Here is a 24,848-nt window from a genome sequence, read left to right as displayed (position 1 = left end):
ACTAGAGAGTCTGAGCCCGTCTCAACGGACAATCCCTTTGTTACCGACTAGGGTCCTTGGACTCCTTCATCAATAGAAGTTGATGAGAGGCCAGAGGAGGAGTTCAGGCAAGGCTTTATTGGGGCTCGTGCAGCAGCAGGAGGGAGCGAAAACAAGCAACAGGTGCCCTTGCTCACTCTCCGAGGAGGGTGGGCTGCTCCCTTAAATGGGGGAGGCTGGGGGCGGATCAGTGGGTCAGGCCGGAGCGACGGCTCGGGTGGTCTGCCCACCCGCTTGGTGATGCCGTGTGCAGGGGTCATGTGCAGGACCCTGCTTTTCCTCCCCGCCCCTCAGAAGTGGCAGTCGCGTTTTGGCCTTTTTGTATCTTTTGTTCATAATTTGCCCCAACTGCGCCTGCGTGCAGGTATTTTTAGTCTCTTATAGTTTCTTTGTATTCTGTTGCTAGAGGAGACGTTTGTCCAGGTGCAAGCCCTGCAGTAGAGGGTCCCGGGTCCCAGCCTGTCTCAGGTTGACTGTCCCCTGTTGCCTAGAGCTTTGCACACTTTTCAGTAGCTCTTCTAACAAATATCCCCTCACTTCTTACCAAACAGCTGCTAAGGCTGATCCCAGTCCTGGGGCGTGACAGGTGAGGTTACTGGTGAGTCTGTAGTTCAACAGTCCATTTTCTAGAAATACTTCCTTTCTGATAGGAACCATTTGTTTAAGACACCCGACTCCAAAAATTAAGTTTTTCCTCGTATACACGGCATGACTCATTGGTGTGTCTCTGCTACTGTTCTTTTCTTGAGGAAGAATGAGGTTCTTTTTTATTCCCCATGAAAAAGGCTACGTAATTTTGAGCAACAGTTCCAAGATAGAAGGAACCGAGATGACAGAAGGAGAAAGCAGGGGGACCTGCCACCTGACCCCAGAGGGCAATGTGTGTATCAGTAGACCCACGTGCTTGCATTTCAAAAGAAGTCCGTGTTTTCTTCAAGTCTTAACTCATGCTGGGGAAGACGTAGCTGTCCGTGCCCTCTTGGGGGATGGGAGTCTAGGAGTCCTCCTGCTGTATCTGGTTCTTTTTCCTCTGTTGACACTCATTTGTCATCTTTCACTCCCATGCTCTTCCTAAGCCCAGCCTCACTTTCTTTGTCCCCTAAGGCATTGGGTTGTGACTCCGATGTGCATCCCCAGGCTTCTCCCTTTCGAATACCCTTGGATATCATGAGCAGGTCCCAACTGTTAGCAGCTTTCTCTGTAATACACCACAGATTGGAGCATTTGCCCTAGGCTATGAATTTGGAGTAGAAAGAGGCAATTACACATAGACGCTGGTAGTTATATCTGCCATCCCACGTCTTCAACAAGGATGCCTGAAGTTCCTTGGTAACGCTTTCCCTGAGGTTGCTTCCCCGTCTACAGGGACCTGGTAGGGAAGGCTGGGAGAACACAGCATGGGAAAAGATTGGGTTAGATTTCTGCCCAGATTGGGGGCATGGTTCCAACCTTGACCGTGCATCTGAGTGTACGCTGTGGCCATCTGGTCAAGGGATGTTTCAGGAGGCAGCATGGCAGAAATACTTAGATGCTTTTCTCAAACTACAGAGCTGCTCTTGGACATGTGTAAATTGGAGTTTGAGGCAGGTTGAAAGCCATTGAGTCAGATACAAGCATGGCCAGCGATTGAGTTAGCTCAGCGTGGCAGAAATGGTCTCCCATCCTCCTCTGGAAGCCCAGGTACCCTGCCTGGACCTTTCCCTGCTCCTCAGGTCTGGACCCTGGTCTGGTGGTGATAACTCCCTCCTGACTCCCAGCGTGTCCTCCAGGTCTGGGACTACTTTGCTTTATCCTCCACTCCACTCTCTTCCACTAGCGGAAGGAGGGGTTTTCAAGTCCAGAATCTTGGGCTGGGAAGTCATACTGGCCGTGTCAGAAGCTCCAAGGGCCAGAGGAGATCGAACATCTAGAGGAGAGGAGATCGTAATCCACACAAGTTACAGAATTACAGTTCTGGGAACAAACAGGTATATGCTAGCCCCATCCTGCTTTCCAGATCCCGTCAGCAGGACACCACCTGTCGTGAACAGACACAGGGATGGTGAGTTAACCAAGCTCCCGTGACTTGATTACATCTCTTACTGCAAAAGATAACATGTAATAGTTGCAGCTAACGAACGTTTCGATGGCACCTGCTGTGTGTGCAAAACACTTCTTCTAAGGTGCTTCCGATTTGTCCTCCGAAGTGTGAGAGGTTGGGTGGTTGCCCACCAACTCCTGTCCCCTGCTGGGTGAACAATGCCCCCCCAGGGACATTAACTCTTGTGCAATTCAAGGCTGCACCTACAAGGGTTGAAGGGACCCTCAGGCTTTAGAGAAAGCCCCCCAGGGCAGAGAAGTGGAGAGGTGAGCTGGATTGCTGTTGGCAGGTGTGGGAGCCTTCCGTCATAGCTACCGCTGACACTGGGGACGGGGGTGGGGAGATGGGTCACAGGGCACCAAAAGCATCTGCTAAATCCTCCAGATTCCTCTACTGTTTATATACTTGGACATTTCCCTTTTGGGCAACAGAGCACCACCAAATCCAGACCAAACTTCCCCACTGTACCTCAGCCTTTGTAATGGAAACTCCTTGACTGACTTTGCAACCCAGAGTTCCCCCAATACCACTGTTGACCAGGGTACACCAGGAAGGTGGGGGTGATCTGACCCTACATTTGGAAACCTCACCCAGTTCTAAGACGAAAGGGACTGATAGGTTATTGGTCATCTTCAGCTGCAAGGGCTCCAGCCATCTCCACCCACGTCCCAGCTCTGCCATTGACCAGCTCTGTGATTTGGGCTTAATTACCTACCCAGCTTTCTGAGCCTGTTTTCTTCACCAGTAGAAATGGAACCATTAATATCGGTCTTGGAGGCTTGCTGGTAGCATTGCGTAAGGTGACGTGTTAAAGTTCCTCGTAAGGTAGCAGGTAGGTGGTAAATGCTCAGAAGTTCCCTTGTCTTCTCCAGAGATAAGTGTTTACAAAGAAAGGCTTGTTTTGCCCGTAAGTGTGTTCTCCCTTTCTTCTTGTAAGAGCATCTTTTTTTAAATTTTTTTTTAAATTATTTATTTATTTTTGGCTGTGTTGGGTCTTCATTGCTGCACGCGAGCTTTTCTCTAGTTGCGGCGAGTGGAGGCTACTCTTCGTTGTGGTGTGCGGGCTTCTCATTGCAGTGGCTTCTCTCATTGTGGAGCACGGGCTCTAGGCACACAGGCTTTAGTAGTTGCGGCACGCGGGCTCAGTAGTTGTGGCTCACGGGCTCTAGAGCACAGGCTCAGTAGTTGTGGCACACGAGCTTAGTTGCTCCGCGGCATGTGGGATCTTCCCAGACTAGGGATTGAACCCGTGTCCCCTGCATTGGCAGGCGGATTCTCAACCACTGTGCCACCGGGGAAGCCCGTTGTAAGAGCATCTTGATTTTCTCTTGGGAAATCACTCCCTCCCCACTCTGTCCATCAGACAGAGCTGCCCCACCTCTCCAGCCCTGGAATGGGCACGTGGCCCAGGCTTGAGCAATCAGACACACGTGGTGGTTTCAAGATGGCTACATGACGAGGTGGGTGTTGGAACTAGGCGGAAAGAGGAATCTTTTTCTATCTGGCTTCTCAGTCTATAGGATGTGAGCCTGGAGGTATTGGTGTCCATCTTGCCGTGAGGATGGGGAGAGCCTGTTGAGAATGAAGCCCACCCAGTAGAATATGTTGTTGAGAAATGGCAAAACAAAACAAAGAACAAACAAAACAAACAAAACCCCTGAATCCTGATGGCATCCTTTGGACGCCTAGATCTAACTATACCTGAAACAGGACTTTCTAGTTACTTGGGTGAATCAGTGTTTGGTTCACTCTGTGGTCTGGGACGGTCACTGGCCTCTGAGGTCCAGTCCTTCTGTGTCCCAAGGGGCTAACCAACCGCCTTCAGGCTGCCCTCGTTCTGCCAAGAGTATCCCACAGAGCATGACCACCCTCATTTTTCTCATCGTGAAATGGATTTGTCGGCTGTTCCAGTGACTCAGGGTTGATGTGAAGACCAGATGGGATCTTGGAGGGGAATGCTTGTTGAAGATGATGAATTGCATGCAATTCTGTGGGCTTGTTACTGCTGTGCTGTGCTGGATTTCTGTTCCGAGGAGGAAGCTATAAAATAGGTTTGGAGCCACAGTGACACCTGGTGGCCATTCCTCTTATTGCATGATGCTTTCCCCCCCCACCCCCCCGCAACTTAAATAAAATTTTCCATATGTTTCAGTCTAAGGGTTGTAGGTTTTCTCATTTGCTAGGCTGGTGAGATGCCCCATCCTGAGAGGGAAGCGGGCCTATGTGGACACAGGGACATCCTAAAGGCAATAGGGGGTATCCAAAGGGAGACCAAAGTCCACGGACAGGAAATTCAACTTAAGGGAGCTTGGGGGGCCAGCCACTCAGTCCTGCTGTGGCTGCGTCCACCTGCAGGTCTCTGACCCTGTTTGGCTGCAGGGACAGCGGAGCAGACCCACTGACACGAAGGTCCTTCTTCCTGAGCCATCATTCAACGTGGCTTTTTTTGGGAAATCCCAGGAGTCTGAGGTCTTCCCCCACCGTGGAGTCTTCCAGTCTTTGCTTTCCCAGCGTTTGGCTTGGTGCCCCTGTGGATGCTTCCCAGAGGCGGCCCCTCTCTGCCCATCCACCCCTCCTCCCACCACCAAAGGATGGTCCCCTCAGCCCCGCTCCAACCTGAGAGGAGGCAGAGCCCCAAAGAGAGCAGGTCAGGACCCCAGGCCCTGGGGCTGGGGCGTGGCGAAGCTAGACCTGGAGCCCAGCCCTGGTGCGACCCCAGGACTGGCTACCCGCGGCCCTTCTTGCCCCAAAGCTGCCGTCTCTGTCTCTGGCCACCTATCACATTTCAGTCGTTTTCCCAATGCCGTTGTCCGTCCCCCACCTCCCAGCCCCTACCAACCCTCCATCATTCTGGCCTAAGCACCTCTAGCATCCCAACACCCGACAGCAGTAATAACATAGAAGGTCATCTTGCTGACCCTAGGCCTGCCCTGCCTCAGCTGTCCCTCCTAAATGCTGGTGACGCATCCCGACCGGCAGCCTTATCCTGAGGTAGCCTGGGTTCCCTGGTGATCACGTGATCCTGGACATTTTGCTTTTTAAATTCAGGGATATACATATATATATGCAGACATGTACCGTGTGTGTTAATTTCGTAAATGGCTTGGGTTCAGGGAGGAAATTTGAGCCCTCTTTCATCTGTAAATATTAGAAAAGTTTGAATCAGCAGGTACAATTATTAGTGCAAACAATGTACCCTACACTTTCCAAGATTTCACGAATCATTAACTGTTTTGTTTAAGAAACACTAAGAGAAACACCCACCAACAACAAGGATGGCAGGTTTGAATAAATTTTGCTTTGAGAATGTAAGAAGAGCCTTGAATGAGCCGGATGCCCCGGGGCAGAAGTTCTCAAGATGTGTTGCACCTTAAGCAGCTGTGCCTGGGCTCCTCTTTGGACCAATTAAATCCAGGGAAAGGGCTGATTCTGATAGGCTGCCAGGACCGAGGATTACAGCTCTTCTGTGTTGCCAGCCTGGGAACCGCTGGCCCCATGCAGCTATTTAAAGTGAAATTAATTCAAATTAAATAAAATTGAAACTTCTGTTGCACAGGCCACATTATAGGTATTCAACAGCCATACGTGGCTAGTTGGTTGCCATACTGGACACTGCAGATGATAGACTATTTCCTTCATTTCAGAAAGTTCAGTTTCACAGCGCTGCCCTAAGGAGTTGCCAAGTTCAGCTTTTGTGGCTGGGGGCAGAGTGGGCAGGTCACCCTTGTGTAAAATGGACGTGGTTTTCTGAGGTCCTCGGCAGGCTGATGGCCACAGTGGGAGTGCGAGTATTTGGGAGTTAGACCCGTTATGGTTCCTGTTTTTCTGCCGGGCTGTCACTCTATAGGGTCGAGAAGCTTCTGGAAGTGTGTCCTGGGAAAGTCACGTGGGAGACACCCAGGGGCCCAGGGCGACTGGGCTGAACGCCGGGCCATCCTCACTGGGATGCTGCACGTCTCCCACAGGTGGTGGGCAGGCTGGGGAATTGTTTGGGGCCCCAAGTGCTGAGAGAATGGAGGATCCCGCAACTGCCCCTGAAGCCTTTATTCCCCGCGGGGTGACCCTTTTGGCCCCCTGCAGTTAACCCTCCTCTGGGACGTTGAGTTTCTCCTTTACCCCACAGGCCACCACGGCAAAAAAAACCTCAGGGAAGAAGGTGCGGAGGTACACGGCGGCCTTGGGGATGGGGTTGGCCAGGAAGACCTCTTGCTTCTTGCGTCTCACCGTGCGCATCACCTCCTCCGCCACGTCCACGGGGTGCACACCGTAGGTCAGTCTCCTGAAAAAGACTGAAAAGCCCCCAGGAGGGGCAGGGCTTATAGCCTCGGGGGGAGGGGTGTGGTCAGAGCCCCCCCCGCCCCCCCCCCCGCCCGGGATGGGGACGGGTGTGCGCTTCTGGAGTCCCAGTCTCGGGACCAACTCTGCCGTCTGCTAGCCGTGCGACCTGGGGATGCACTTTACCCGCTGCGCCTCAGCTTCCACATCTGTAACGTAGGCGCAGTCTCCTGCCCCGTTAACATCCCAGGATGGTTATGAGCCGTCGGAGGGGATGAGAAAGAGCTTAGAAGATAGGAAGCTGCCGGATGTATGAAGGGGCTGTTGTTTACAGTTGTTGCGAAGCTGTGTTTGTCCAGAGCCTCCTGGAACCTCTTGCCCACGTCTTTTTTTTTTTTTTTTTTTTTTTGCGGTACACGGCCCTCTCACTGTTGTGGCCTCTCCCGTTGCGGAGCACAGGCTCCGGACGCGCAGGCTTAGCGGCCATGGCTCACGGGCCCAGCCGCTCCGCGGCATGTGGGATCTTCCCGGACCGGGGCACGAACCCGTGTCCCCTGCATCGGCAGGCGGACTCTCACCCACTGCGCCACCAGGGAAGCCCTTGCCCACGTCTTGATTCATCTTGATTCCCTAATGTAGATAGAGCCTCGGGCAGGGGGTAGCTGCTCTGTGTAGAGCATTCTAGAATACTGATCATAGGTGCATTTACAGACCACTCAGGATGTGCTGGTTGCTGTTCCAACCCCTCTATGAACTGGAACTTTCAGTCTTCCTTATGAGTCTACAAGTTAGGTATTACCATTAGCCCTCATTTTCCAAAGGGGAAACAGAGGCAGAGAGATGAAGGGAGTTGCTTAATATGTGACTGAGGCGAACTTCACATGCAGGCAGTTAGGGCCAGACTCTGAGTTTCTCTGTGCTGCCTTCTAGAGCAAGGGGAACAGGAAGTTCTCGAAGACCAAATCCTGGCTATTCCACATGGGAAACTGAGGCCCAGAGGCGGGCAGTCCCAGTGGCCAAGGTCACAGAGCCTGTGACTGACGGAGCCCAACCTGGCTTCGGTCTGCTGATTGCAGGTTAGGATTCCATCTACCTGGTGCCTCAGGACCTAAGTTTTGGGGTCCCTCCCCACTGTTAGCTGGGTGCAGGGGCCTCACCGTCCCCAGTCTCATGCTTCAGGAACACCCCCCTGCACCCCCCCCTCCTCCAGAGCCCTCTGCGGCCCCTGTCCCTCTGGCTTCGCTCTGAAAGCTCACATTTCCAGATGGAGTCCTCCCAGTTTCCTTGGCCTGGATGAACGCGGTAGGAGCGGATGAAAGAGGGGCTCACGGTGCTGACGATGACGTCGTATTCCTCCACCTCGGCCCGCAGGCAGTCGAAGAAGCCGAGCGCTGCGTGCTTGGCGGCGGCGTCTGGAAGAGAAACCATCCGGGGGTGGGCGTGGGTCCCGCTGTGCTTCCCAGCAGGGGCCTTGGGGACACACATCCCTGCAAGCTCCGTTGGGAGAGGCCTCAAGTCACCTGCCCCTCACTTCATAGATGAGAACAGAGAGCGCTTGTGAAGCAGTGGACAGATGCAGAGATGAGACGGAATCCAACTTAGCCACTTGCCCGCTGTGTGACTTTGGGCAAGTGACTCATTTTTACCTAAAGAGGCTCAGTTTTCTTATCTTTAAAATGGGCATAATACACAGGGAACTATATTCAATATCCTGTGATAAACCATAATGGAAAAGAATATGAAAAAGAGGATGTATATGTGTAACTGAGTCACTTTTCGGTACAGCAGAAACTAAACACAACGTTGTAAATCAACTATACTTCAGTAAAATTAAAAATCGATAAAATGGGCTAAATAAATAAATAAAGTGGGGATAATATCACCCTATCCAAGTGAGAAAATGTATATAAAACATTTCAGCCGGGAAGGCTGATTCCCTGAGAGAGTGATTTCTCCAGGGTCCTGAGGCCATCAGGGTTAAGAATGCAGGAGCTAGGACTTCCCTGGTGGCGCAGTGGTTAAGAATCCGCCTGCCAATTCAGGGGACACGGGTTCGAGCCCTGGTCCGGGAAGATCCCACGTGCCTCGGAACAACTAAGCCCGTGCGCCACAACTACTGAGGCTGTGCTCTAGGGCCCAGGAGCCACAACTACTGAAGCCCACGCAATGAGAAGCCCATGCATCACAACCAGGAGTAGCCCCCGCTCTCCACAACTAGAGAAAGCCCATGGGCAGCAATGAAGACCCAACGCAACCAAAAATAAATCAAAAAAAAGAAATGTTCCAAGGAAAGCAGTGCATTGGGTTCCCTGTTAGTTGGAGGCCAAAGGGCCACTTGTGTTGCCCACACCACATTGTATCATGTCACTGCTGTGTCCCCAGCACCTGGTTCTAGGCATTCGATTACTGTTTGTTGAATGAATGAAGGCAGCGAGCAAGTGGAAAGTAATCCACCTACTGAAAATGACATGTATGTTTGTGAGTAGGAGGAATAGTGGTGAGGTTCTAGATGGGCTGGAGCAGAGACGGAATGAGGTACGTGGCAAAGACTGCCCTGTGTGGACCCAGCTCTATTCGCCCCATCCTGGGCCCACAGGCGGACTACAATTCCCAGCATCCCTTGCAGTGAGGGGGTAAGCATGTGACTGGCTTCTCTACAACAGGATGTGAGCAGCGCTGTATGGGCACGACGCCCTCTTCTTGCCAGCAGGAACCCACGTGGGGTGGGAACTAGCTTTGACCACGTGGAAAATGATGGCAAAGCTGTGACTTGGCACGACTCTGCGCCCCCGAGTGACCGCGTGAGGAACAGTGATGCCCGCTGAGCTGGGCCATCCCATTTAGACAGTTATACGGAGGAGGAGTAAAGGTCTTTACAGCACCGTCAGCTTAGCCTAACTAATGCAAACGAGAAAAGGAAAGTAAAACACTATCAGGGGAATGTGATGGGCTGAATTGTATCCCACCCCCAAATTCATACGTTGAAGTCCTAACCCCAGCATCTCACATTGTGGCTGTACTTTGAGATAAGGGCCTTTAGAAGGTAATTAAGTTAAAATGAGGCTGTTAGGGTGGTGCCCTAATCCAGTCGGACTGGTGTCCTTATAAGAAGAGCAGGAGACGGCAGGGGTGCCCACACACAAAGACCATGAGAGGACCCGGGGAGCAGGCCATCAGCAAGCCATGGAGAGAGGCCTCGGGAAACATCAAGTCTGCCCACACTTTGATCTTGGACTTCCAGCCTGCAGAGCTGTGAGAAAACGCATTTCTGTCGTTTAAGCCACCTGGTCTTTTTTTTTTTCTTTTAATATTTATTTATTTATTTGGTTGCACCAGGTCTTAGTTGTGGCAGGTGGGCTCCTTAGTTGCGGCTTGCCGACTCCTTGGTTGTGGCCTGTGAACCCTTAGTTGTGTCATGCATGTGGGATCTAGTTCCCTGACCAGGGATTGAACCCAGGCCCCCTGCATTGGGAGCAGGGAGTCTTAACCAAGGTGTCGCCAGGGAAGTCCCTGGGCTGTTTTGTTGTGGTGGCCCGAGAAGACTACATCAGGCCACCCCACCCACCCTTTCTTCACTCCTCTCTCCCTCTCACCTTTCTACCCCCAGACACTTACTTACCCAGCTCCGGCTTCGTGCATGGTACTTTGGGCCACAAGGAAACGTATGAGACACGTTCCCCCACCCTCCCACATCCTACCTCACGGGAGGTGGGAATGTCTCCAGAATTTTCCCAGTTGGGCCCCAGGAACACACACCGAGGAGTCCCTCTCCTCCTTGGACTTTTTAGAGGAGTCTCACCTTTGGAATTCTCTCTCGCGCCTCCCCTGGAATTGTGTCCCTTTCCTTTTCTCCTTCCTCCTTCCTCAGAACCTCTCCATCCCTCTCCCCTTTAGGGATGTGCACCCCTCCTTTCTTTCCCAGTTGTAATCGTTCCTGTCTCTCCAGGGGCATCTTTACAGAGAAGGGGGCATCTGAGCTGGGGCTGTGCACCCATGTCAGGAGCGTGACCTTGATCTGGCATTGATCGTGTCCAGCCAGGACGTGTCCTGACCGCCTGTGAGACGTGAGCTTCTGGGGGCTGAGGGGAGGGCTTATCTTTATCTCCCATAGTCACCACCTGTGTGCTGTAGATGGTCAAAAATAGGAGCTGAAGGGATGAAAGAAAAGCCAACAGATGCTTTCATCTCTGGACCCTCTTCCCCAACGTAACCCCACGCCTAGTCCTAGACACACATCTCTTGTCTTATAAGACACATAACAGGGCTTCCCTGGTGGCCCAGTGGTTGAGAGTCCGCCTGCCGATGCAGGGGACACAGGTTCGTGCCCTGGTCCGGGAAGATCCCACATGCCACAGAGCGGCTGGGCCCGTGAGCCATGGCCGCTGAGTCTGCGCGTCCAGCGCCTGTGCTCCGCAACAGGAGAGGCCGCAACAGTGAGAGGCCTGCGTACCGCAAAAAAAAAAAAAAAAAAAAGACACATAACATAGGACGAAACATGTTTGTCTTAGCAACTTACAGGCTGTACGGAATGGGATTCCAAGCTTCCCTTGAATGTTATTCACTAACACGATTTGTCCGGTCCTCCGGGAAATCATGTTGGGGAGCAGCGCTGGAAAGCACAGGACAAAGAATCACGGTTACAAATCTGAGACTGAGTCAGGCAGCATCAGGCAGAGCCCTTCCCCTCATCACGGGGGGCTCCTCTACCTCCCTGACAGTTAGATTACAGTGGGACACCGATGGAACGGACCCTGGTTACCACTCATCCAGTGTTTCCTAAGAGTGGGCTGGGCTCGACTGGGGAATTGCTGGGTTATTTTATTTTATTTTATTTTATTATTTAATTTTTTTGGCCTCGCTGCATGTGGCATGCAGGATCTTAGTTCCCTGACCAGAGATCGAACCCAGGCCCCCTGCAGTGGAAGTGCAGAGTCCTAACCACTGGACCCCCAGGGGAGTCCCTGGGTGATTTGAAATGACCCATCCATGTGCATGGAGTGACACTGATTTCAATAGTGAGAAAGGTAATCCCTTTTCAACTGTCCTATCGCTTCCAGTAGGAAAGTTGGTTCCAGTGGGTCTTTAATACTACTCTTGCATGTGCTAATCTTTTTTTAAAAAAGAGAGGAAAGACCTCAGCCCTTTGTCTTGGGAGAACTTACTGCATTGTTCTGATTTCAGGTTTTCTTGTATTGATGGAGAGGGAAAGGGGTTTTTAATTTATGGTAAAGATTTTCTCCTGAATTGAATTAACTTACAAATGAGGAAATTTAGAAAAAGATATGGAGTAATAATAGCATAGATTGAATAGGGAGATGGCAGAAAATATCAGAAGACTTAAGTTTGCATTCCTCGCCGTGGTGCCAGGGACCCTGAGCTCTCAGAGGTTGAGTGAAGGACACACCTTGGCTGGCCTGCTTGGTGTGTCCACAGCGACTGGGCTGGAGGAAACTGTAACCTCTGGGGCATCATCTTAGAAGCTCTGGGGAGTCATCTTTCTGCTCCCAGTACTTCTTTCCCTTCAGCTGTCACAGCTCTCAGAACCCCATCATCATGGAGACTCTGGCCGTAGAGAAGGCAGCTCTAAGATCATGCTTTCTCAGCCTTTGCCAAACACACTACTCCCTACATGTAGACGTTCTCCATGCTTATGTTCTCCCTTTTGTGCTTCTGCTTTGATAAACTTTATTTGGGATGGGAGGAGGACTTCAACTCTTGCTTCTATTCCATGTCATCTCTAGCAACACCCCTAACCCCAGCTTCAGATCTGCATTTGAACTTGACCCTTAGAAATCTCCACACAGGAACCACCATTTTACCTTTAAAAGGGAGACATCCTCCTGCCTTCCTGTTTCTGCAAAGGGATTGACAGTATTCTGGGTCTCTTGCAGATAAACTCCTTTTCAACCTTGGACCAACTGTCATGATTAGGAGCAGATCAACCACAAGGTCGATATAGTAAAAGATCTGCAGGGGGGCTTCCCTGGTGGTGCAGTGGTTGGGAGTTCGCCTGCCGATGCAGCGGACACGGGTTCGTGCCCCGGTCCGGGAAGATCCCACATGCCGCGGAGCGGCTGGGCCCGTGAGCCATGGCCGCTGAGCCTGCGCGTCCGGAGCCTGTGCTCCGCAACGGGAGAGGCCACAACAGTGAGAGGCCCGCATACCGCAAAAAAAAAAAAAAGATCTGCAGGGGATGAAGACAATGGTCCAGAGATGTGGGATGGGATTGGAGGGGAGCCATGGATATGAGTAAGAAAGGAGGAGAAAAGGGCAGGGCTTGGGGAGGGGGCTTAATGGAGAGGAAGGTTGGAATATACCAGTCAGAGACTTTCACAATCCCTTTTCTTTCATCAACATTTACAGTCAGATGCTGAAAACTTTCACCAAATAAGCAGGGATTTTTCTGAAAGAGGGGCTGGAGGCTCCGTCCAAAGTTGGGTGACTGTCTGGAAATATAACAAAGCCCCCCTCTAGCAGCCAGTGGGAAGGTCAAACTCACGAGACCTTTGGTCAGTGTGATGGGTCCAAAGTAATTGGCATCCATGATCTTTTTGTCGAGTTCCAGAGAAATCTTATGGGCAGGCCCCTTCACCTTCATGCTGGCATTGTTGATGAGGATGTCCACGCAGCCATAGCAATCCAGGACCTCTTTGGCCACATCCTGGACACAGCTGATGTCCGAGAGATCCAGGAGGACCAGCTTTGGGGTGAATGTCTGCTGGACCAATGAGAGAGTCAAGACACGTGTGGGTACATCCCCGCAGACCTTGGGACCCTTCAATCTGAGAGCCACCCATCTTGAAACTCAGAACTCATGGAATGACTGCAAACAAATGATGAGGAAGAAGCAGAGATGACTCTGGGAGGAAGGAAATTGATGGAGAAAATGCATCCTTGGGGACCAGAGCAACAACACCATTCCCAACATGCAAACATGCAGTCATAAGTCTGAACTTCTGGTCAAGGGGCCAGACCTGAGAAATCCAAGTGGAGGTCATGCATTGATTCTGCTGGTGATATCATTTCTTATAACACTTCTGAGCTCCTTTTTGGAAATCGCTTTCAAACTGGCTTCCAAGCCACAAGAGAATCTGCCCAGTACTTTGTAGCCACGTTTAAGTTTTGTCCAAAATCATACAGTCAACACAATTTTTTTGGAACACCATCTATGTGCCAGGCATTTGTGTTCAGCCCTAAACATTTGATATCGTCAGGATTCTCATGGGTTAGAAGGGATACAGATGGAAAAATTGATGTTACCATATGGTGAATGCAATCCCGGTGTTTGACAAACACTAGCCCTGAGATACGGCCTTAAAAAAAGGTTCCCTGGTCAAATTTGCTTAGGAAATGCAGACTATCATATGTTCTTCTTGGAGATAACACAATGCACATTTGCATAGCAAAGGCCCTGAAAAGTCCTGCAGTAAAGAAATTAGTCAGACAAGCTTGGCCTAACTCAGTATTTGCCACACAGTTGACTTCAGAACCTCATTTTTACTGCTTAATAACCAATACCTAATAAGATCCCAAGAAACATACCTTGGAGTACGTTGTGTTACCCTGGTCGCTCCATCTCCTCAAATACCAGAGTTAGTTCTGAATGATTTTTGGCTATTTCCAAAATCAAATTCAACATCAAGGGAAAAGATCAAAAAAAAAATCCTGAATAGAACTCTCTGAAGGCAATGTCTTTTTCTTTTTTCCAAATAAATTCATTTATTTATTTATTTTTGGCTGCATTGGGTCTTCGTTGCTGCACACAGGCTTCTCTAGTTGCGGCGAGCGGGGGCTACTCTTCTTTGCGGTGCGTGGGCTTCTCATTGTGGTGGCTTCTCTTGTTGCGGAGCACCGGCTCTAGGCGTGCGGACTTCAGTAGTTGTGGCACGCGGGCTCAGTAGTTGTGGCACACGGGCTTTGTTGCTCCGCGGCATGTGGGATCTTCCCGGACCAGGGCTCGAACCCGTGTCCCCTGCATCGGCAGGCGGATTCTTAACCACTGCTCCACCAGGGAAGCCCCTGAAAGCAATTTCTTAAACAATGCTCCAGAAATGCTTTGAAAACCCCAGCTGCATTGAAGTGTGTTCACCTCCTGTGTAACTTCATGGAAGGGGACTTCACATCCCTGATTTCTTTGAAGGAAAAAAATTTTTTTTTTGGCTTGCGGGATCTTAGTTCCCTGACCAGGGATTGAACCTGGGCCATGGCAGTGAAAGCGCCAAGTCCTAACCACTGGACTGCCAGGGAATTCCCTCTTTGAAGGAAATATTATTTGAAGTATTATTTAAAAAATCAGCCATGAGTGTTTATAAACAGAGCCCATATCTGTGACACCATATTTTCTGGATCCTCTTTGAGTCTGACTTAAATAGAATGGGGGGGGGCTCAGAGGCTAGAGGTATGATGAGGGGTCAAAATGAGCCAACCCCCAAGTTGGCAGACTTACCTGTGTCAAGATTACGTTTCCCCAGGACTTCCCTGGTGGCGCAGTGGCTAAGAAATCGCCTGCCAACGCAGGGGACATGGGTTCAATCCCCAATCCAGGAAGATCCCACATGCCTTGGAGCAATTAAGCCCCTGCGCCACAACTACTGAGCCTGCGCTCTAGAGCCCATGTGCCACAACTACTGAAGCCTGCACACCTAGAGCCCGTGTTCTGCAACAAGAGAAGCCACAGCAATGAGAAGCCCGCGCACCGCAACGAAGAGTAGCCCCCGCTCGCCGCAACTAGGGAAAGCCCGAGCAGAAACGAAGACCCAATGCAGCCAAAAATAAATAAAATTAAATTTTAAAAAATACATTAAAAAAATTACATTTCTCCAAAGCAAAATTTCACCCAAATTTCACCAAAAGAGCTGCTCTGTAACAAGCAACAAAGGCTAAGGGTGTCCAGGGGTTGCCCATGCCGGCTGCCAGAAGGCCTTACCTTGCTGGGGTCAGCCACACTGATCAGGGCATCGTGTAGACTCTGAAGCCTCTCCCAGTTCTTTCCGCACAGCACCAGCCTGGCCCCGCTGGTATGGAACACCCGAGCACACTCTGAGGGGAAGAAGGATGGAGGACAGGACGCGCTGTGGGTGAAACGACTGATGGGGAGCCCCTCCTTCCTACAAATTCAAGGATTCAAAGAATTCAAAAGCCTTAGAGCCATGAGTTCCTTTAGAGGTCATTGCATTCAACTTCCTCTGGAATTTCTTCTTGTTTCCAGCCTCAGCACGGTTGCCTCCTGTGAAGGCCATCTCACAGGGGTGTGAAATAACCCCTCCTCCGTTGGGTAGTTCTGATTATTAGGACATTCTTTCTTAAACTGGACAGAAAGATGACTCCATCAAACGAGACCCCCAGAAGCACAGCTCTAAATATATCTCAATCTGAAGGGACTGGGGACAGCTGCCATGTTTTTCAGACCAAATGTCACGAGTTTCCTCCACATTTTCTCTGTGGGTCGATACTCCAGCCAGGGTTCTTTTTATTAAGAAAGGAAACCTGCCTGCTGTCTAGTAAGTTTTACTCTGGATGAATTTCTGACTCACCCAATGTCCCAGTGTTCTTTTTTTTTTTTTTTTTTTGGCCATACCACGCGTCATGCAAGATCTCAGTTCCCCAACCAGGGATTGAACCTGTGCTCCCTACAGTGGAAGTGTGGAGTCTTAACCACTGGCCTGCCAGGGAAGTCCCTCATCCAATGTTCTTAACTGGGAAGTAGTTGGTAGATACAATTATTCTTATGTGGCAATAACAGTGATATTTAAGAACAATAAAAGCTAACAGATTTTGACAGTTTACTTGCTTGGGTAGCTATTGAAAGGGATCCGCATATATTAGCTCATTTAATTCTCAGTCATCCCATGCAGCAGTTTCTTAGCTTGGGTTCCCTAAAAGTAGAATCTAAGACAGGGATTCAGGCGGCCAGGATTAATTCAGGGAGAGTGTTCTTCAGAGAAAATCTGTCAGGGAGTAAGGGCATGCGGTAGGGGAAGGGGAAGGATAGAGTCTAGCTTTGGCTGGACCCAAGGAAGGCTCTGGACTGTAAACCCAGCTGCAAGACTGTCCCACCTGGAGGCAAGGGGACTGTCTTTTGTACACGTGTGTCAACCAGTCACTGATGGTGGGCTGCCTCCCTCCGGGGGTGGGTACAAAGGGTGTCCACTGGCAGAGGGCAAGTCTATGAGCCATGGCCACCAACACTCATAGGACCTGGGGATGGAGGAATCTAGGAGGGGCACCAACAACACCTACTACCGGGGAGTAGCTATTACTGTCCCATTTTTACACCAAGCACTGGTGACCCGGGCTGCCTGGGGATGCCAAAGGGTAGTTGGGCAGTACTGGGTGCCCACTAGGGGCTGGAAATCCTGTGTGCCATGGCTCTAAATGATCTTATGTTTGTGTGATTTTCTCCTGCAAGTCTCAACAGCTGGAGCAGGTGGAGAGAAGGGGGCCAGCTGGACAGGACAGTTGGCAGGGGTTTGAGAAGTGGGCATTGTGGGCAGGGGAATTGTGGTATTGGAGAGGGAGCAATTGATGTGCTGGACCATTCAGTCTAAGCCAGATGAGAGCAGAAGTGAAGGCAGGAGGGGCTGATGGAGAAGGAAAGGAGGAGGCTCTAGGGAGGGGAGGTCTCAGTGAGGTCTAGAAACAGATGTGGTTGGGGGAAGCTGTGGTCCGTTCTGCTGACAGACGGAAACTTGAATCAAGAAATAACTGTGTGGGGCTTCCCTGGTGGCGCAGCGGTTAAGAATCTGTCTGCCAATTCAGGGGACACAGGTTCGAGCCCTAGTCTGGGAAGATCCCACATGCCGCGGAGCAATTAAGCCCGTGCGCCACAACTACTGAGCCTGCACTCTACAGCCCGCGAGCCACGACTACTGAGCCTCATGCCACAACTACTGAAGCCCGCGCACCTAGAGCCCGTGCTCTGCAGCAAGAGAACCCACCACAATGAGAAGCCCGCGCACCACAACGAAGAGTAGCCCCCGCTCGCTGCAACTAGAGAAAAGCCTGTGCGCAGCAACAAATACCCAATGCAGCCATAAATAAATAAATAAATAAAATTTATAAAAAAGAAATAACTGTGTGAACAATGTCACCTTGAATTGTTAGGATCATAGAGAATGGAAGATTTCTCTAAATGTAGGTGTTTTATTGAGAAAAGGGCTGTCCCTGATGATTCTGGCTTGCAAAATTCACTACAGATGTCAGTCCATCTCCAAGTGAATTCGATGCAGTAAATCAAGATCCCAGCATGTCTTGGAAAGTGACAGAAAGATCCTAAACTTTATTTGGAATAAGTTACAAACTTTACTTGGAATAATAAATATGCAAGAAACCAAAGAACATTTTGATAAACAATAATGGGAGTGGAATATCAGTTATTAAAATGTATTACAAGGGCTTCCCTGGTGGCACAGTGGTTAAGAATCCGCCTGCCAATGCAGGGGACGCGGGTTCAAGCCCTGGTCCGGGAAGATCCCACATGCCGCAGAGCAACTAAGCCCATGCGCCACAACTACTGAGCCTGCGCTCTAGAACCTGCGAGCCACAACTGCTGAAGCCCACGCGCCTAGAGCCTGTGCTCTGCAACAAGAGAAGCCACCACGATGAGAAGCCCGCGCGCCGCAATGAAGAGTAGCCCCCGCTCGCCACAACTAGAGGAAGCCTGCGCGCATCAATGAAGACCCAACGCAGCCAAAAGTAAAAAAATAAATAAATTTATATAAAGAAAATAGAGCCGAGTATTCATAAGAATTTAGCATATGGTAAAGTTAGCACGTTGAATCAGCGGGAAAAGAACATATTATTTAAAAGAGGTTTTTGGCCCACTGGATAACTATTTGAGAGGGAAAAAATCTAAGTACAATATACCAAATGTATTAAATAACTAAATGTAAAAATAGAACCATAAAAGACCTAGAAGAAAATAGAGATATATTGCTTTGGGGAAAGATCTTTTAAGCACAGCACTGAAGTAAGAAATAATACAAATTATTTACAGGTTTTTGTCCTTAAAAAAAAAAATCCTTCCTTACAGAAGAAAACATAAATAAAAATTAAGAGGGAGATAAATTGAGGAAACCTATTTATAATACATATGTTGGAAAGGGGTTAATTTATTTAATCCACAAAGAACTCTTGTAAATCAATAAAGGCCCTAATAAAGAAATTGACTAGTGAGATGTGTAAGCAATTCATAAAAACACAAAGAGCTAATACACAGAAGATAGAAGTTCAATGCCAATAATAAAGAAATGCAAATTAAAAGATGACAATCAAAACAAAATTGGTAATAATCACATATTCACTGCTGGTTGTAGTGTATATTGCTACAGTCTTTTGGAAGAAAAATTAAAAGAATCCTTAAAAGTAAGCATGGCCAAGTTATTTTATTTATGGGCATTTATTCTAAGGAGATAATTAAGAATGCATGGAATAGTAAAATATTATTTATCTCAATATCATAATAATAAAGAGTTGGAGATGTTGGTTAGGTAGATGATGGTGTATCTATATATCAGTTATTTCAAAGGCTTTAAAACTGATGTTGCAGAAGTGGGTCTACCAACATGGAAATCTCACAATATAGTAAGTTTTTTTAAAAAGATTCAAACAGTGTGTCTAACACAGTGCCATAACACTTGACTCTGTGTGTTATTGGTTGTTAAATTGCACCTATGATTATGTAACAAGGTTTAAAATTGGGATTTCCAAGATCAGATATAAAATTCCAAAGTGACAGTCCAAGATGCAGATTTTCAAAGAAAATTACTGAAACCCTGTTTCATGAATACCCTTTACTCCTAATAGGATGCAAACGGATAAGGCAGAGGAGAGAGGGGACTTGGAAAGAGGGCGTTTGTGGAGAGAACACCGTTAGGTGAGTTTTTGCCCCTTATCTCCGTCCTAGAGAGAAGAGAGTGACCATTTGAACACACGCTGTGAGTTCCCTGCAGCCGGGAGCCCGGAGTGATGTCTGAGTTGCACCTGGGGAATCTCATGGGCGTCACCAACTATCCCAGAGCAGAGGGAGGAGAGCTGGGGCTGCCCCAGAGGTTGGTCTCTTTACTGAAGGACCCTCCCATCCACCACAACCACTTGGACCAGAGGTGAATCATGAGCTGGCTGGGAGCTCTTGAATTCTGCCCAAGAAGTCCTCTGAGAAGGGCAGTGGGACTCTAACACAGGGCGTACGTGCACAGACTGCCCCAAACCAGGGGTGGCACGGGAACTGAGCAAGGGGAGTGCACCTGCCCCGCGGCAAGTGCAGGTGAATATCCCAGGAGGCGCCTCTGAAGGACCCACAATAGAGCCTATGAGAGAAAGAATCCACTCGGTTTTAAATGTGTGCCAGGCATGGAGCTCGAAGCCGGCTTCTAAGAGTGTCAGCCAGCTGAGAATTTTTCCTGTCTTCCTTCTCTCCTCTCCTTCCTGCCCCTCCACCCGCAGAGGGGTCAGAAAGAGCAGCAAACTGGCCGGCAACTCACCCTAGCTGGGGGCAGGTATGGGAAGGGAGAAGGAATCTTGAACTTCAACGAAAACGGACACATTTATCAATGTATTGGAATGGGCACTGCAGTTTCTGAATCAAAGCTATGTTTGGGAATTTATCATGACCAAAGGGTTTGGTATAATCTAATAGTGATCAGAAAAGCTACGAGACTGTCTGATTTTTTTCTTTTTAAATCAAGATGCAAAGGAAGACTTTCCCTTCTGCATGAGAGCCCGGGGTGGGCTGTCTCCCTATACCCCTCCCCCCCACGTGTGCTTGCCCCCTGATGGTAATACATCTCAGCATCTTAAAGTTGCTGGAAGGAAATGGGATGAAGAGTTCCCGAGTGGGTGGGGTTCTGGGTGTGTTTTCGGTTCTTTTTTCTTGAAAAATCCTCTTTAATATATGTGGCTCCTATAATGACACAATTCGCTAAAAGAAACTTCACCTGGGGGGGAACGCCTAGTCTCCCCGCGTTTGGGCTGTAATTCTGAGTGGCGGCAGCAGCTGCGCCGGGTGTGGGCATTCGTGGAGGTCGTGTTTCACAAACCAGAGGGGCGTGGTTCAGTGAGCGGAGCGGAGTCACCCACCACCCCGCCGCTGGTGAGTGGTGAAGCCAGGAGGGACCCCAAGCGCTGACATTCCCGTTGGGTCCCTTGTTCCGCTGCTGACAAAGGAGCGGGTTGGGGCTCTACTGTCCCTGATGACGGGCACTCTTACAGGCTGGCCACTGGGGCAGGGTGAGGGTCTGTGGCCAGGAGCCAGACCAAACCCGTGGCCTTGACCTCCTTAGGAGAGGCAGCCATGGGTGTTTGCTACCGTCACCCATTTCCCCCCCTTCTCTGCTGACACCTCACCTTTGCCAGGTGGACCCGGGAGGCTGGAGCCCAGTGGTGCATCACTGCTTTGGTGCAGCCCAAAGGCACGCTCCCAGATGGGTCCTTTCCGCCAAGGCCAGGCATTAGGTGTAATACCCAGGTGTTCTTATTCTTTATCAGCTCAGCACAACCTATATCTTGTATCAAGCACGTGGACGCCAGGCTTGTTCTTTTTCACTCAGCAAACATATTAATACATGGAGCCCTTACTTCCATAGTTCCTCAAACCTAAGATGCCACCCGCCTGCAAGAGGCTTTCTGATTTCAGAGATATTAAAATGCACAAGGATGGCCCGTGACAATTGTAAGATGCCATTGACTGAGAGACAATTAGCTCAATTTCAGAAACGTTTAAAGGGGAAAAACCGTGCATCTTAGAGGTGATGAAACATAGGCAGGGTCTGTGGTCTCTGAAACAGTTCAAGTACAGTGGTTAAGTATTTTGAGAGTCACTCTTGCTGCAGACACAATGAGTCCAAGGTGACCCCATCCCTGACTTGGCCGAATTGTGTGGGTTTGGGGTGAGGGTTAGAAATCCTGATCTCTATCTGTCTGGTTTCCCTAGGAGACAGCTTGGAATTGGGTTCCTTGATGCTGTCCAGAGCTACCCGCTGAGTTCAGTCAGGTTCTGTGGGACTGGGCATGTACTGTGGGCTGTGTGTAGCCTACATCATCCGCTTGGTGCCCTTCACTTTTTTCTTGCCTTGGACCTGAGAAACGGAGCACTTTGAACCCAGAATCGCTGCAGTCAGCAGCATGTCCTGGCTAAGCGTTTATTTAAGGTCACCCATGCCCAGCTTCTCAAGCTACTTCTAAATACTCGGACTTTATGTTTTTCTGCTTTGCATTTCTTTCTAGGGTGAGTCCGTAAGAGACAGTGACAAAGAGCAGTGACACAAGTCATGACAGAGACTAGACCATATTCCTCTGAAAAGGCCATTGTGCTCCTGAGATACATTTCCTGGGTACCTGATTTGTACAGTGTTTGCTTATAATAGAATGAGACTTTTAAAAATAAATAAACAAGCCTACTAAACCAAATATACATCTCTCAGCAATAGATAGAAGTCCTGTCTAGTAAGACAGAAAGTCAGGACAGTTATAGAACAGCCTTCTCAACCAACAGGATCGAATCGACATTTGTAACTCACCTCATTCATGAGCAGCAGAATGCACATGCCTTTCACACACCCATGGATCGTTCACCAAGAGAGTCCGTGCCCTGGACCAACTGAGAAATACCCAGATACGCCACGAACAGTAGTGTATTTCTGTGAGGAGCCGTGGGACCCAGAAACCAGCGCCTTAGGGACCGTCCAAAAGGGAGGAGTCGTGGAAGTGCCAGGGAATGAAGGTGATGAAGGGGTCTTGGGTTGGCAGCTGTCCTGTTGCTAGGTGGGCGTGTTCTGCTTGAAGAACGGTCTTCCCCAAAGACTGACTCTGCATGTCTCTGGGTGGGTGTCTTTGCTCCATTTCCCCAGGGCACCCACTACTCCCTGTTGTCTTGTGTCTGGTCTGACTGGCAAACGTGTGTGCCTGGTTTGTCCCCGTGGAAGATGGAATTTGTGTCGCCCTGTCCCTCGTGAGTGTTGAGTCTAGTGATTCTGGATATCCTCCTTGGGAACTGCTTCTGGGACCCACATAGGGGCCACATAAGAACCTAGTTTTACTGCCTTACTGTTTCTTTTTTATCTCATGTGGTGAGCCCAGGTCGATCACCCACTGAAATGGAACCCATTCTTGAAGCATGCAGATGGGCTGCTGTTGGGGTGCCCAGGGGAAGGAGAATCCGAGAGAATTCCCAGATGGGAGGTTACAAATGTTCTCGTAATGGTAGCACCATGGGAGTGGGTGCCCAGCCCACCAGCAGGCCTCTTTGGAAGGGGCAGTGCTCATTTCAGGATGTAGAGGACTTAACAGATACTGGTTGAGTGACCTAATGAGTGTTTGGCTGGTGGGTTCGACATTTGATTAAAAATAACAAAAACAACAGCAAAAATGATACCCAAGCTATGTGACACATGGGGCTGCGCTACCATTGTCAGGGATGAGAGAGAATCTTAAAAACCTAAGGGCGTTTACTATCTCTTATGTCACACATGCCGCCAGCAGAAGGGCCCTCTGAGACCATCTAATTCAGGAGTTGCAAACGTAAATGCCTTCAAGGCCAGGAGGTGATGTGGTTGAGAGAATCAGGCCGAGTGTGAGACAGTAGGGATTAGTGGGGTGTGTGGCACACTGGTGTTTGCACGTTCTGCATAATTATCACCGTTGCTAACACTTGAGAGGTGCCCACTCTAGTTCCAGGCGCTGTTCTAAGTGCTCTCCATCTATTAATTCGTTTACTCATCACAACAGCATTATGAGGCAGAAAGTATTAGTATCCTTGCTTTCAGATGAGAAACCCAAGGCTGAGCAGTGCATCACCAGCTGGTAAGTGGGGGAGCCAAGACTCCAACCCCACCCCCAAGTTTGGCCTCATCACCAGTTCACTGCCCCAGCTGAGGGCTTTGCATTTCGAAGTTTCTAGAAACCCCCCTGGAGGCAAAACAAATCTGCAGACCGATTTTGGCCCTTAGACTGTGAGTTTGCAATCCCAGATACTCCAGTCCCCTCACTTCTCAGGCAAGAAAGCTGCAGCCTCCAAGAAAGAAGACACTTGCTGGTTAGTGACAGATGCTGGGAGAGAACACAGCCTCGATCCACCCCCGACCTGCCCAGCGGGCTCACCCACACGCCACCCTGTTGCCTCTCATCCTTCAGGGCAGGAGTGGGCACGAGAGGGGGCAAAGTCGCTTACCCTTGCCCAGTCCTGAGATGGCATCGGTGATGACCACCACCTTGTTCTGCACGGCTGACTTGGACCACAGGTTGGACACCTCCTGGTAGATGAAGAGGAGGCCGCTGATTCCCAAGAGCACCAGGGGCAGCATGAGGACAGCTGGGACTCCCATCTTGTGCTGGGGGAAAATGGGAAGAAGGAATCCGCTCTGCAGAGGGACTCTGATCGGGACACGGGGCAGGGGGAGGCCTGAGGCTGCCGGCTGCACCCGTGCCCCGAGCCCGGAGCCCGCTGTCCAGGGAGCCGGGCTCTGTGCAGACTCCCAGAGGGCTGCTTCGTAGAAGCAGATGGAATCCGGCCTGCCCTCCCAAAGGTTAATTACAAGTTTAATTAAAATGGGTCTGCATTTTTGGAAGGAAAGCCATGTGTTAAGGCCACTTGCCTGGGCCCTAATGGCTATTTATAGCTCTCTGTGCACTGCAGGGCTTGCGGGGTAAATATAGTGTCTCTTCTGATATTCAGGAACACATGCTGGCCGGGTCTGATTTCAGAGTTCCTGCCAAGCCTTTTAAAGCTCTGCCGGGTGCCTCACTATTAGAGATTCCTCTGCAGTTCGGGGCTGGGCATCAGGGATTGGGACCTGGGATTTCAGCACGAACACCCTCGCCTTCTCTTCCTATAACCCTCCCATCAGGTAGCTTCCGTGTAGCTCCGACCGGTGTGGCAGTGAGCCGTCTGGCCTTCCCTTTCCGGTTGGGGGGTGAAAAGCACAGAAAATCTGTTACACGGAATGGAGCCTGTTGCAGAAAGAAACACTTGGAAGTGTGACATGAACTATGGGGAAGAGCAGTTTGGAGCTGTTCCTCTTTCGTCAAGTGCTTCCACGTTTCTGAGCCTTAGCTTCCTCATCTCTAAAATGGGCACAACGGTCTCATCTTGCAGGACTGTTGGGAGAACAAAATAATATACTGCATCTCAACAACAGACTCTGAGAAGATCACTCTCGTTATCTTTAGTGATTGAGAATACTAAGAATGTGTCCCAAATGTTAAATATTTTAATTACTTAAGGAAACTCAGTAGGATTAGAAATGGAGAGAGATAGTAGCTACTATGGAAAACAGGATGGAGGTTCCTTAAAAAACTAAAAATAGAGCTGCCATGTGATCCAGCAATCCCACTCCTGGGCATATTTCTAGAAAAAAATGAAAACACTAGTTTGAAAAGATACATGCACCCCAAAATTCATAGCAGCACTATTTACAATAGCCAAGACGTGGAAACAAACCAAGTTCCCATTAACAGGTGG

General features: G+C 49.7%; 1 protein-coding gene across 2 annotated transcripts; it reads right to left on the bottom strand.

Annotated features, from left to right (window-relative positions):
- Positions 1–6,148: 6,148 nt before the first annotated feature.
- On the bottom strand, positions 6,149–23,736 carry DHRS7C (dehydrogenase/reductase 7C). Of its 2 annotated transcripts, none has more exons than XM_060134264.1 (6): positions 23,559–23,736; positions 15,321–15,433; positions 12,899–13,112; positions 10,911–11,003; positions 7,651–7,806; positions 6,149–6,408 (listed from the first exon to the last, which is right to left on the bottom strand). In XM_060134264.1, the coding sequence occupies exons 1-6, from the start codon at positions 23,710–23,712 to the stop codon at positions 6,200–6,202; spliced, it is 939 nt and encodes a 312-aa protein (XP_059990247.1). In that variant the 5' UTR covers positions 23,713–23,736; the 3' UTR covers positions 6,149–6,199. The 2 variants fall into 2 exon arrangements, with proteins under 2 accessions (XP_059990247.1, XP_059990248.1); XM_060134265.1 differs by having other exon boundaries at positions 12,899–13,109.
- Positions 23,737–24,848: the final 1,112 nt, after the last annotated feature.

This window comes from Lagenorhynchus albirostris, chromosome 20 (assembly GCF_949774975.1).
Source record: "Lagenorhynchus albirostris chromosome 20, mLagAlb1.1, whole genome shotgun sequence".
Lineage (NCBI taxonomy): Eukaryota > Metazoa > Chordata > Mammalia > Artiodactyla > Delphinidae > Lagenorhynchus > Lagenorhynchus albirostris.
The sequence above is the reverse complement of the archived record's forward strand: the minus strand, read 5'-3'. Positions and strand labels throughout refer to the sequence as shown.